At 38.4% G+C, this 14,377-nt stretch overlaps 2 protein-coding genes across 3 annotated transcripts in view; one reads left to right on the plus strand and one right to left on the minus strand.

The window, feature by feature from the left end:
* The first annotated feature begins 626 nt into the window (after nucleotides 1-626).
* chac1 (ChaC, cation transport regulator homolog 1 (E. coli)) lies at nucleotides 627-2,870 on the plus strand. Its single transcript, XM_028439620.1, has 3 exons — nucleotides 627-1,289; nucleotides 1,388-1,423; nucleotides 2,206-2,870. The coding sequence occupies exons 1-3, from the start codon at nucleotides 1,119-1,121 to the stop codon at nucleotides 2,587-2,589; spliced, it is 591 nt and encodes a 196-aa protein (XP_028295421.1). The 5' UTR covers nucleotides 627-1,118; the 3' UTR covers nucleotides 2,590-2,870.
* Nucleotides 2,871-4,168: 1,298 nt separating this feature from the next.
* ino80 (INO80 complex ATPase subunit) overlaps nucleotides 4,169-14,377 on the minus strand; it is a 54,782-nt gene continuing 44,573 nt past the window's right edge. For both annotated transcript variants that reach the window (XM_028439664.1, XM_028439663.1), the window contains exons 31-37: nucleotides 13,717-13,875; nucleotides 13,516-13,618; nucleotides 13,352-13,440; nucleotides 12,473-12,625; nucleotides 11,934-12,105; nucleotides 8,121-8,336; nucleotides 4,169-5,376 (exon numbers count right to left, since the gene is read on the minus strand). In XM_028439664.1, coding sequence (XP_028295465.1) covers nucleotides 5,189-5,376; nucleotides 8,121-8,336; nucleotides 11,934-12,105; nucleotides 12,473-12,625; nucleotides 13,352-13,440; nucleotides 13,516-13,618; nucleotides 13,717-13,875 — 1,080 coding nt within the window. In that variant the 3' untranslated portion in view covers nucleotides 4,169-5,188. The remainder of the gene's footprint in view (nucleotides 5,377-8,120; nucleotides 8,337-11,933; nucleotides 12,106-12,472; nucleotides 12,626-13,351; nucleotides 13,441-13,515; nucleotides 13,619-13,716; nucleotides 13,876-14,377) is intronic.

The following is a 14,377-nucleotide window of genomic DNA, read 5'->3' on the forward strand; positions in this document are numbered from 1 at the left end:
CGTGACGTCCGATAACGTCATCTTTCGTATGGATAGAATGCCGGTACTAGGAGATACTTCCTTTCATTTTCATCATGTTGTATTGATAGGTTTCACTGACTTTTTCCACCTTTCTTTTTTTTTTTTTAGCAATGCTGGCATGTTCTTTTCCTTGAAGGTTGTCAATGTTTACCATGTACGTACAACTGAACCTTGCATCTGCCCATCCATAATCAAGTTTTGAAACTAGGATGTTTGCTGAAGAACAGCAAATAGGTTTTGGTTGTTTTGATACAAAACATGAAATTAATGAATTTAAATAGACTATTAAGTGAAGTTATGGTGTTTTTAAAAAACGTAGACACTCCACTTGCATTACCTCTGATGCAATGTCTTGGTATGTTGCTTTGGTTGCTACTCACTGAAACGCCTCTGGATGTTGCATCAGCCGGAAACAAACCCTAAACAGTCCACCAATCATAAAGCGGTTCTTTTTGAGTGACAGCTAAATTACTAATCACGTTAAAGAATACGTTCCCAATTTGGACGAATGGCATACCGTATGTCAATATAAGACCCGCCTTTTTGCGCACTGAAATCTGGTTGGTTGGAGGGAAGAAATCCTCACATGAGCCCGCCCACTGCTTTCAGACTGTATAAAGACACCAGCGCCGATTCACCATTTCATCAAGGAAATGCGTCGCTTGAGACCATTATCCTGGTCAAACCTTTACATCTGACGACGTGCGTTATCGGTAACACCCCGTAACCTTGATCTTTGTGTATTATCTCTGACACTGTAACTAGCGAGCATCTCAGCTTGCCGTAGCGGGTTTTTCCCCCCTCATTTTAACACTAGCTAACCGGGCCCGAGCGGCTGCCATGGATTTTTAAGGCATAATGCGGCACCTTTAATGCAATGGCAATGCATAATGCAAGGCGAAACCAACTGCGAAACTCCATCTTCGCAACTGCTAAGCAGTTGGGCTCCAATACCATCCGTGGTATACCCGTGAGCCAGCCGGTACCATTGCTATTGGACCGGAGGAAGCTAACACTAGCTAGCTAGTCCTGTAAGCTAGTTGAATCTTAAATATAACCATCATCGATTCATTTGATCGTCATCACCCTCTATCGCAATGAAGCCACAAGATATCATCGCTGGAAAAAGCAGCCTTTGGATCTTCGGGTACGGGTCACTGGTGTGGAAACCCGACTTTAAGTTCAAGAGGAGCCACGTCGGCTACATAGCGGGCTACAAGAGACGTTTCTGGCACGGAGATGACTTCCACCGCGGGGATGAACAGTCGGTAAGACGGACACGTCTGTGTAAAAACAGCGTTTGTTTGTTTGTTGCTTTAAGGCTTTTCCACTAACCCATTTCTCTTCTTTTCCCTTCCCTCCGTAGCCTGGAAGAGTGGTGACGCTCATCGAGGATGATGACGTAAGTGGAAATCCCCGCATTTCATTGGTTCACTGTTGAGCTATAGATATATATAAACTTTATTTATATAGCATCTTCCTTACAAATTAAATTGTGGTGCTTCACAGAAATGTGACTGACAACAGTTATAAAGGTTTAGAGACAATGCACACAGAAGTAATTTAATAAAGTACATTTAAAAAAAGTCAGAAATAAAAACAAAGCAGTGAAGGGAACAGTGTTTCAATTATAATTCATTAAAATTGGCAAAACAATTTAAGAACCCTAAGAATTAAAAAAAAAAATATATATATATATATATATACATAAAAATCAAAGCACAACATATAAGCCACACTAAATAAATTTTAAAAATGACGATAGTTTGGGTAGGATAACAATCATATACTTATTCTTTAATCAGTGTTTTCACACTTCAACTGCTTGACAAAATTTGAGAATCACTTTTTATAATTTAATTGGGGGGGGGGGAACCCACATAACTGCAACTTTAGATGCAGTTTTTTAAATAATGTCCCACTTTTACTATTAAAAATAATATTTGTATGGTATAACTTTTTTCCCAGAGGTGTGCACTTGTATTTAATCCTTATTTAATTAACTGTCTTATGTATATTTTAGTGTTTGGTTTCATTCAATATTTGGGAGCATCTGTAAAAAAAAAAAAAAATTTTTTTAAAAAGCACTCTTTCCCCCTGGGATGAATACAGTATATCTGATTCTGATATTTGGGTTTCCCATCGTCACCTTTCACTAACTTGTGTATTTGTTTCTTCTCACAGGCGAGCACATGGGGCGTTGCCTTTGAGGTGGTCGGCTCCCAGATAGAAGAGTCCCTCAAGTACCTTAACATCAGGGAAACCGTCTGCGGGGGCTACATCACCAAGATGGTGGATTTCTACCCAGAGGGGGAGAGCCAGGCACCAGTTCAGGCCCTGGTGTACATCGCCACCGCTGACAACTCGCTCTACCTGGGTCCAGCAACCCCAGAGAAGATCGGGTTTCAGATCGCCACCAGCAGAGGGAAGACGGGCCACAACCTGGAGTACCTTCTCCGTCTGGCTGAGTTCATGAGGAGCAGCTGCCCACAGGTTGAAGACCATCACCTGTTCTCCATCGAGGCTGCAGCACTAACCACGGTGTTGCATCTGTTGGCAGCAGAGTAGCTCATACCCTTGGTTTCACATGCACGACAGACGAAGCTTTGTCACTATAGTCCATTAGGTTTGATAACACTAATTAAAAAGGGAATTTGTTCGGTTGCACTAATATTCAATGTAATACAGTTTACGTCAACCCTCATGTTCATTTTGGTTATATTAAAGATTCATCAGCTGGCTCCATTTGCACTGTATTGTCTGTTCAACACGTAACGATTATTGGTATCAACTACTGTGACACTATCAACTGCAAGGCAAAACTGAATAAAATGATAAAAATTGAAAAATAATTTGTTAGTAGTGTTTACTCTGGGCTGACTTTCACTATAAGGTTTAAATACATCAACATTGGAAAAAGCCCATTTGGTTGAGCTGCTGAAAGCTCCAGGAATCAGGTTGAGGTTTTTATAACATGAGCCACTCCCGTTTTATAAAATCTTTAGTTGAGAAACTGCCAACTTAATAAATCATTGTAGCAACACGTGTGCTATTCAGCACCTGGGGCCTATTCCGAGAAACTAGTACACACATGTCTTTACAAGTCGATCCAGATATGACGCTGTTCTGTGAATTTGAATCACGTGCAAACATTAAGCAGTGTTGGCTTTATTCCTTGGATGTGGTTCAATTTTCTGTCTTTTTTTTGCATAAAATTAAGTTTAAATTGAGCTCCTTAAACTTGTGATTTCTTTGAAGTCGAAGTCCTTTCAAGTACGGTCTGATAATTGAAATTATACAAAAGTAAATTATTTTTAGTTTGAACGTGAGAGAAGTCTTTGACTGTAACAGAAACTTTCCAATGTCAATGCAGGAGAGTAAACAAAACAAAGCAGAAATTGATACATAAGAGAAAAATTACATAAAACTTCATAAAGCACACACACCTCAGTTGTCTGCAAATGAAAGAAATGGGCTCTAAATGGTTACTTCTAATGTCCACCAGGGTTGGGGTCAGTTACATTTTTCACTTACAATTACGTCTTTATTCATCCATACTCAATTACGATTATGGTGACATTTATTATTTTCCCTCTGAAAGTCAATTTTAAATACATTTTAAATTATTGAAGTTCAATTACAGTTAATCTTAATTAATGAGCCTGAAATAAATAAAACCCTTTTATTAGCTTACTTATGCATTAAAATATTGGCTTTTAATATGTTTGGTGTGGGCGTCTGAGCCTCTTTATTGTCTTTATACCCCTATATTTATTTATTTTTTAAATAATAAAATTATCCTGAAGAGAAATGACATGTAGTGGGAAAACTTGATATGAAACATATTCTAATAATTATTAACTAAGTATGTGTAAACCCTATCATGGTTCCTCAGATTTGCATTTGATACATTTCTAATTTTTCATTTTTAAAGCATCATACAGTACACAAATATTCATTTTAATTTTTTATTTTAATGGTTTTATCCTTTAGCAATTCATCAGTATAGTTAGAGTTTTTTTCTGTTGTTGTTAAAATTAATTTCTAATAAATGCTGTCGCACCTTTAGTGATACAATGTTAGACAATTGTACTAACAAGAACTTCTAATGAAAAGCAATGACACAAGCTTTAATTTAGCACTTTATTTTTCACTTTACTCCTCCTGTTAGTAAAATTGCAGACAATTTTTTTTTTTCTTCATATGTACACGACCTATAAAAATAGACAGGCAAACAAGGGGAGCGACAAAAGGAAATGCCGCCATTCACCATTATGTACATCAATGTAGAACAACATGTTTATGTTGCACTATAAACAAACACACACACACACACACAAACCTAGAACGGCTGTAGTGCTGGATGCAAACCCTGCATTTCTTCTAAAACATCAAAGACATTAAAGAGAAACAAACATCTAATCACAGGGTTCACAACTTACAGTTTACAACAAAAAAAAAAAAAACTAATAACTTAAAAAGCAAACAAAGTCAAATCATATTTCACAGCTAGCAGCATTGCTGTATCATCCAGTACTTGTAGTTTTGGATGATATTTTATATTTTCCTATTGGACAAAAATATATGAGTTTTTTTTCTGTACTGGGATACATTTTTTGGACAAAATCTCATTGAAACTTTGACACTTGTCGTATTGGTTTGAATTTGTACAAAAATAAGAGCTTTCGTACAAAGACTGCAGACGTAATGTATGGAAATGCGTAGCTTTACATTGGCTTTTGAAATGCAGAATCGTTGTGTCATTGAACAGAAAACTGAAATAAACTCAAATAATGAGACGACAAAATGGAAGACGTGGGTTAGTGCATTTCACAGAAACACAAAGATGATCAAAATCTTTTTTTGGCTGCTCACGCTCACTCCACGTCTCTGTCATCAATGGTGTTTCCCGTCGGGGATTCTGGGAATTTACAGTCTGTTGCATAGCGAAAGCCCCTGCTGTGCTAATGCAAACAGAACCACTTGAAGCTGAATTGCAAGCGTGCACACGCTGGTATAGAAGTGAAACCAGAGCGGACACGAAATGTACTTTTACATGAGAGAGAGTATGTCTTTGTTGCAGCTTTGTTACGCAGCTTCATGTTCTGAGCCTCAGAGTGGCTGTAGCTGTCACAGTGTACAGTGAGTCTGTGTGTGAGTGTGTACGTCATCGAGCCGCGGGGCCACCGGGGCCTTTCCCCTTCCTGGCTGCTCCGTGGCTGTGGGCCAGCTGTTTGTGGGGGCTTGGGGTGGAGGTGCCTCCTTTGGTCTGGGGGGAGGAGCTTCGGCTGGGGTTGAACGTGGGACCGGAGCGGCTGAGGGGGGACTGCATGGGGCTGGATGCAGACAAACCAGCTAAAGAGAGGGGAGGGGCACAAGAGGACATGGTTACTTCTAATGTCCACCAGGATTGTGGTCAATTACAATCACATCTTTAATTATCCATGTTCAATTAGGGATGTAATGATTCACTCAACTCCTGATACGATTCGATTCACGATACTGGGTTCACGATACGATTCTCTCACAATTTATTTTACAAAATGGGACTGTAGACAAATAAAAAATATTCCTCTATTTTTTTTTGGGAAAAAAACTAGAAAATACTGTACTATTTCCCTTTTGCTTTCATTGTCAAAAGAATCCCTTGATAAACTATTCAAAATAATGCAATTTAACTAAAAATAAATCTTGAATGAAATAAATAAAGGAATAACACAAATGAAGAAGAAGCCTATTAATTTAAAGTCTGGTTCTATAGTAAACAATGCAAAACTGCATAATAGTTCTTTTTCTTTTTAAAAGTGCAACTGAAAATGTATTTTGTGCCTTAACAATTGGACTTTAAAAAAAACCAGTCTGCACTGTATTTATGTCAGATATTTGTTTTGACCAGCAGAGGGCGCTGGTAACACAGTTGTCGGTTGGGATGCAGCTATTCTGTGCAGTGAAGAAGAGATGCTATGCTAGCAGACAGAACTAATAGAAAAACGGGACTTTTACAGATATTCATGTAATATTACAGATATTCTTTCGGTGCTAAAGGGGTAAGGAATCATTTATGAACATGTTTAAGAGTAGAAGGTGGCCAGAAAGAAAGTAGTAGTAGATTCCGCCCGCCGCCTCAGCATTTGGTCAAGCGAAGGATAAATACATAGCGCCCTCTGCTGTTTAAAAAAGTACTGTGATTCAATTTTCAGAAAATCGATATGAATCGTGATACCTATGAATCGATTTTTAACTGCCTTACGATTAATCGTTACATCCTTATGTTCAATTACAATTGAATTGCCTGACATTTTGTCCAATTACAATTAAAATTAATATTTTTACTGTGTAAGTCAATTAAGCAATATCACACTTGAGGTTGTGCTGAAATATCAGCGCTGGTGTGATTCAGCTGTAAAAAGCAAAAGCATGACCTCGAGTGTGATATTGCTTTTATACAACAGTTCTACAACCGCATATATTAGTTATCAGAAAAAGGTGACAAGCGATTATGATTTGTTTGTTTATTTAATCATTTGATACACAAAAATAGTTCCACAAGTGGAGAGCACACAGGCTGTTTGCCCATATGCGACCTGTATCCGATCTGTTAAAGACAGTCTGAACAGCACAATTCAGATTTTTAGGTCGGGCTATCGGACTCAAAACGCCACCCGCGTTGTTGTTGTCGTTGTCGTCGTCGTCGTTGTCGTTGTCGTTGTTGTTTACACGGCTTCATGGCTCTCTCAGCCAAAAAGGTTCCTGACCCCTGGGCTAGAGAGATAAACCTGGCTTTTCTTCTTTTTTAGTCACCTTAAAGTTACGTAGTGCTGACTTCTGTTGGAAAAAACATTTCTCAGCGCGACTCACATTCTTACACTGGACGCCTCCATATTTCCTTCCGTAAACACCGTGGGGGTCATGCGTCACCTTCTGCTCATGAGGGTCACTTCTAGGAGTGTGATGATATCTCGTTACGGCGATATATCGCAATATTTTTTCGCGCGATCGACTATCGATATGCTCGCGCTAAGTATCATTTTTTTTTTTTTTTTCAAAACCTTTTCTGCTTTTTCACTAAAATGTGCAGGTAGGTCTTCACAGAAATTTTGTCACTGTTTGTTGAAGGAACCGATATATTGTTTACTGGAATATTGCACTATAATGGCGTCACTGGTAAGAAAGACCCTGTTTTTTGTTTACGGAAAGCACTATTGGAGATACTTATTCGTTTGCATTGGTATGTTGACACTTATTTACAGAAATGTTGCACTAAAATAGTGTCACTGTTCATAGGACACTTTTTCTATGTATTGTCTTTCAGACATATTTTTTCACTTAATCTTTTTTTTTCTTGTTACGTCTTAGATTATCGCAGATTGATTTCTGACCAATATATCGATAATCGCAGCATAGTCATATCGTGAAATAATCGTTATCGTGAGCTTTGTATCGTGTATCGAATCGTGAGGTACCCAGAGGTTCCCACCCCGAATCACTTCAGCGTCGCATTTTGTTCATACTCCAAACGAATTGAAGACGCATTTAACATGTATCGTAATATGAAGAACCACACGAAAAAAAATCCAGATTGTGCATTAAGACCTGCAGCGGGAATGTAGTGACAGTGTAGCCCAATATGTATAGATAAGTAACGGTATTTAGATCAGCTGTACAGCAGAGTGATATGGTGCTGTTGTTACTCTATATCAGCACTCCTGGAATGTCTGTTGTCCAATCAAATTACTTGTTGTATAATTATAATTAAATTCTCAATTACTAAAACTCAAATTAATTAAATCACAATTACTGTGCCTTTAATAAATAAGTCCAAAAAACGTGACCTTCCTCTTGTGTTATCTATCATCTTATTTGTTTTTCATTTTTTCGTTACCTTGTTAGACTTCCGTATCAATGAAAATATTGGCATTAATATTTTTGTATATTTCAATATCTGAACACAATCGCAATTCAATTCAATTCCAACGGAAACAGATTTTTTTCAATTACAATTACAGTATAATTAATGACCAATTATGCAATAACAACTATATTTGAGCCCAACCCTGGAGTCCACCCTCAAAATCATGCCTGTGTGTGTGTTTCTGTACCTTTGGAAACGCTGTAGCCATAAGCTGCGTAGGCTGCGGCTGAAGCTGCGGCAGCACCGGCCATCGCACCCGCCATGGCTGCCGCGCTTCCCGCCGTCGACTTGCGGCATCGTCCTTTCCCTCCAGATTTCGCTGCTGCTGCAGAAGCTTTGGGACGCCCACGACTCCGCCCAGCGCTTCCTCTGGCAGAACTGACTGTGTCCGACGCAGAAACACCTGAAGACAACGGGAAAAGACAGGAAATGTAAAATCCTGGATGGAGTTGCTCCGACACCTGCACAGAGATGTCTGTACAATACCACATAGACACACAACCTTCAGTAAACGTGTTAGGTACTGAGGTCTATATACTGTCTACTATATTTATGGTTAGGAGGATTAGGATGATGAGCATTCCCACTGAAGTATACTTCCAAGTTTCCCAAGATGCATTTCAAAACTACAACAACAAAAACCTGATGCACACTGAGGCTAAAAATCTCCGTTAATTCGCCACCTTTGAAAGTTCTGAACATATTTTAAGTGAGAAAATGACCAAGTAGAATATCAACATGTGGTCATTTGATCCCTCTATCATGCTACTGACAAAACGTCCCATAAACTTCAAAACAAGAGCCCTATTTACAAAAGCGTAAAAAACTAATGTAAGACGAGTAGAGATGCTTTTGTTTTAAGTTCCACTCGCAATGCATTATGGGGCGGTTAAGTATGACAAGTGTGTGCCCACCATGCGTACTTAAGAAACGTTCCAATACACTATACGTCCAAATATTTCTCGCGTACTCAATCTTTCCATACTATCTTTTGACGTCAGACGTAGTATGAGTAGTACGTTAGTATGGCATTTCAAACACAGCCATTGTTCCACATTTAACATTTTTAAAGACAATCTTAAAAAGTGGCTGAAGACAAACCAGATCTGTCAACCAATTTAAAAGCTTTTCTGTGTCTTCTCAATATTCTTTGTGGCTGTCATTGGTGTGTGTCACTTGTCCAATTCTTCTATTTTCCATCTGCAGGTGGAAAGGAGCCTTTGGCCAATTCTGGCATATTTACTTTGACATTTTTATCAATAAGCACTGTTCCTTTTAAATAAATAAATAGAAATAAAACATTCAGACAAGCCTGAAACATGCCCAGCGTTGTGTGTCTGCTTTAGTTTTCCCAAGACTTCTTTTGGAACCTCACCCTAATTCTACTTCTCAGAAAAGTTACTCTTGTTTTCCACTTTCTTTAGGAATCAGAGTCAGAGCTTGGCTCATTTAAAAATAAAAAATAAACAGGTTTAATGTCTCACTACAATTTGTTGCTCATCAGTATTTTCTTTTTACATTTTGCTTGAATTGTTGTCGGACCTCCTTCAGTCCAATCGCTACCATCAATCCAGATGAGAACCATCGATTAAATGTCCATTTAGACTTTCATCAACCTCTCCTCTGCACATCATGGTTCAACATTACCAAAAGCTCCTTTCCCAGCATCGTTTCCTCCAAACCTTTCATTAGAACATCATTTGCCACAATAACAGCAACCATTTCCCTACATTTTGGCTCTGATTATCAAAGCTCATTAATAACACCACAGACTGGAGCCTCTTAGGTTTGTAGTGAAAATATGTATTATTATTTATGGTTTCTTTTTTAACATACTATAATTAAATGTCCAATAGCTCCTATTTAGTCATAATAAAAATATATTCAGGTCAACTTTCTCACAGCCTATGTTTTGGAGAAAACGGTTTTAGAACATCTGATTTAAACTTAATCTAAATCTAACAATAACACAAGCAAGTATGTAAGTGATGAGACAAATCAGATATAAATTACTCAGATTAACACTAAAAAAGATAGTTTTAGAGCAAAATGCACATAATCTAAATCATTAACAAATAAGAATAATTCTATTTGAAATATTAAACATAATACACATTAAACAACTCATATACAAATACCTAATAAATCAAATAAACAGACACAAAAGACCCCAAATTGATAAAAAAATAAAAATAAATCAATCAAATCTTAAACATAATTTGTACTGCTTTAAATCAATATTAAGTGTCATCTTTAACTAAGCAGAATAATTGATCATTTGATTTGTAAATGTCAAATATCTTCTAATTAAAAGAATACTGTTAGATATAAACTTTTGAAATCTATGCTTTGACCCATATAATATGTAGGGGTGTGTATTGTCTGGCATCTGGCGATAAGATTCTTATCCCAATACATAAGTCACGATACGATACGATATATCCCGATATTAAAGTACTGTATGAAGGCGATAATTTTGATTTTGATTCAATGGCTGTTATTGAGTGATATGATGTTCAAAAGTGAACTAAATCTAGTTTAGATCGTTGTTAAAAAAAAAAAAAAAACCCTGCTTTACAGTAGCAAATCCAAAGCATGCAGATATTAAAGTTTATTAACGACACAACCTCAATCTATATGACTTTAGTGGTAAGAACATACTGAAAAATAACAGCTAAGGCAAAAAACACTACACAAAAACAAACAAACAAATCCAAATGAAAAAACAACCAAAGCAAACTGTGAGGTAACAGCTCCCAATGGACACACGCGCTTATTAAAACACAAGCCGTGATAGTGAAAAAAGGAACAAAATGCGCCTGGTTTCCATAAGCGGTCATGACCTTTGTGCATGTCACAGTGATTTGTTGTTGAATCAGCGCTCGGACACGATAGTGCCGTCTCGTAGATAACACAGGTTACGTTTTATTTGGCAACTTGGAGGCTTTTAAATAAAGGGCAGCTGCACCACTGAGGCTATGCTGAGCTGTAAAAGATAAGCTGATTTTACACTTTCACAGAAAAATGATCAGGTGCTTAGAATGCTTTAAAATTTTAATGTTTTACATTTGTATTAATGCTGTAAAGGGATTCAAAATCCAAAAAGTAATCATTATCTGGCCTTTTAACTACTAACGACACCTCCCACATTATACATATTTAACCAGAATCATTAAACACAAGACGTAACATTAAAACTTTTGTGCCAAAAGATGGTAGTTATTATTATTAATAATAATAATAATAATAATAATAATAATAATAATAATGCATTTGATTTATATAGCACCCTATTTTGGTCACTCAAAAGTGCTTTACATGACATTATTCTTTCACGCCACACATAGTGGTGGCAAGCTACTATTGTAGCCACAGTTCCCCTGGTTACATGAGGTTTACTTTTTGAGACTGATGTAAATTTGGGACGCATCATCAGTAGTGTTCCATTGAATCAGTGGATGTTTCTGCATTTTTAACACTAGACACCTTCATCAAAGGTGGCCAGCTAAAGGGTTATCAAGCCTGAGCTTACGCACCTATAACTGTTTCCCACTCTCTCCTATCTGCAGCTTTGGGCCACTTCACACTCGGTCTCTACCCTTTGTTCTTTTTCTCCCTACAAAGTGTGTGCTCTTTGATTTTCTCTGTGGCTGGGAAAAGACCTCCACTGGCATTTCCATGGTTGTACCAACCTCTTCAGTGATATGGGTGCTGATGCACTTCAAACTGTGGTTTTGTTCCCGCCGATGTGCTACAATCGAATGACTTGACTGGTTGCTTAGTAATTAGTGCTGATTAATGCGATTCCCTTGCCTCTGTTTTACTCAAACATCCTCCCTATCCTTGGTGGATTCTCAGCCCCCTAAGCGATGTTATTTTTCCCAGCCACTGGTGCACACCTGTCCCCTGCCCAATCATGAGAAGCCTGGTTGTTTCATTGGCGTAGAAGCTAATTGACATCTTCTCCGTCTAATCATTTCTAGAGTTGAACCCTCCTCACCGTTAATGTTGTCGGAGACGGATCCCGACACAGAGGCGGGGGAGTTCGTGGCCCGAGACTGGTGTGCGGAGGATACCGAATCGTCCACAATCACCAGCATGTCGCTGCTGCTCTCGTCCGCGTCGGCGTCTGGGGGCAACGAACCCGACTGCAGCTCGCTGCTGAGGGAGATCTGCTCACGCACAGAAGCACACACAGACACAGAGACAGGCTGAGGATCAGGAATCGGGCCAGTGCACGGAGGGAGAACGAGGAAAGGACTAACGCATGGTGCAGAGAATCCAACCATAAAGGGAAATGAGAGAGGGAAAGAGTGAATGTGTACAGTGAAACAGAGGAAAGCAATATTATCAAAGGAGGAAAGAAAAAGAAGGAAGTAATATGAGAGGATTTATTTCAAAGGCAGATGCTGGGATTTTAAAATGAGGCCATTCACTTAAAAACAAGTTAATGTCAGTAAATACACACCCTTCACATGTCTAACATAAATAGAACACTGTGTATTATTCATAATATTTAAAATATTTCCTTCATCGCACCTCACTGAAAGGACTGGGCATGGCCGAGTCCATCTCTATGCTGATGAAAGAGTCGTCTCCGTCTGCAGACAGGTTGGAGTTGTCGGCCGAGGGTGCATGGGAGATGACCAGGTTCACCTCCTTTTTCCTCTTGCTTTCCGTCTCCTCCTTCTTCTGCAGGTCAGACACAGAAAGGAGAGACAGGACGAGTAAACGGACGGAGCGGCAAAAGAGAGAGACTGACAAAAAGGTCATCTTGCTCCAAGGCTTTCAGGTTAACAATTTTTGTGTTAATTCTAATAATATACCAAAATACTATTATTTGCATGCATTTACTTCAATCCCAGGAAATAAGTATTTTCTTCAGGTTTCACAATAGAATTAAAATCCGTCTTCACACACAGAACATTGATTATTTCTGGTTAGAAAAGACAAAAACTGCAGGGATTGTACGAGACAGCACGAGATCAGTGAATCTAAAACTTTTTTGGCTCAAGTACCCCCTTTGTCTGACTAATTTTGCTCAGAATACTGTTTAAAAACTGCTACAGAGCATAATGATGGAAGGTTGAGTGAAAACACACATTTTAAAGAATCTCATTTTGTAAATAAGTAGATTGAAACAGTATTTAGTGCCTCCTAAATAGAATTAGTTCTTATAATTTTCAATAATTTCCTGCCACACCTCTTGTAATTTCACTTCATGTTCTAATCAAGATCATTTCCATCATCATCATTAAGCTTTCTTTAAAAAAAAAAAAAAAAAAAAAAAACTTACAAAACCTCATTTTTAATGCTTTGATTTGTTAATTTTCCACTCTCTCTCTCTCAAGTACCCCCTGTAGTGCCATCACGTACCCCCATTTGAGAAACACTGCACTAGGTGATGCTGGGCTGTACCTTCTCGGCGTACTTCTCCCTTTTTCTCTTGCGCTCCTTTACTTTGCTGCTCTCCTCCTGCAGCCTCTTCTCCTCCTGCCTTTGACGCACTGCACAAAGACACACAATGGTTCCTGATGAGTTCAAGATAACTATCTGATGTCGTAAAATGGGAGTTGTCTCACGTTTCTTCTCCAGCTCGTCGTCGTCTAAAAGCAGGCTCACCACCTCTTTAGGCTTCAGTGTGTCTGGCTTGAAGTTGCCTCCAGATATCACCACCCTTTGGATCTGTGTTGAATAACGACAGGAACATTATTATCAATCACCTAGCTCGGCTTTGATTTTTGCTTTTGCCAAAGTGGACGTGTTGTGTGAACGTGTCAAACCTCGCTTTTCTCCTTGGCTCGCTGCAGGATCCTCTCCTCGATGCTTCCCTGACAGATGAGGCGGTAGACGGTGACCTGCTTAGTCTGACCCAGCCGGTGGGCTCGGTCCATGGCCTGTTGATCCACGGTGGGGTTCCAGTCACTGTCGTAGAAAATAACCTGGAGGGAGAAACAAAGAAATTATGACATCATTTTCCAATAACACGTGGTGGCAGTCGACTCCCACACTACACACAGATGTTGAAAATCATTGTCAGAAAAGCTAATCCAGCAAAAATGGCTCTGTCCTCACCGTTACCGTGTTAACAACAAAATATTAAGGGTTAAATGGCGTTTAAACCTTAATATTGTGTTGCTGAATGGGTTGGGGTCAATTATAGTTGTAATCCGGTAATAAATAATTAAAATTATGGCTTATAATAATCATTATTGTACTTTAAATAATCTGTTGAGGTTGTAATCGTAATTGAATTGTAAATGAGTTCAGATAATTGACATGTAATTGTAATTACCATGGAAATAGTACTAAAATTGTCTATTAAAATTACACATTCAATTACAATTACGCCTTCAATTATACATGTTCAATTACAACTCAATTGTGATTACAGTGAATAGCATTTTGTCCAATTACAGCTAATTACAATTATTATTTTCCCCC

The sequence above is a fragment of the Gouania willdenowi genome, chromosome 24, assembly GCF_900634775.1.
Source record: "Gouania willdenowi chromosome 24, fGouWil2.1, whole genome shotgun sequence".
NCBI classification, from domain to species: Eukaryota; Metazoa; Chordata; class Actinopteri; order Blenniiformes; family Gobiesocidae; genus Gouania; species Gouania willdenowi.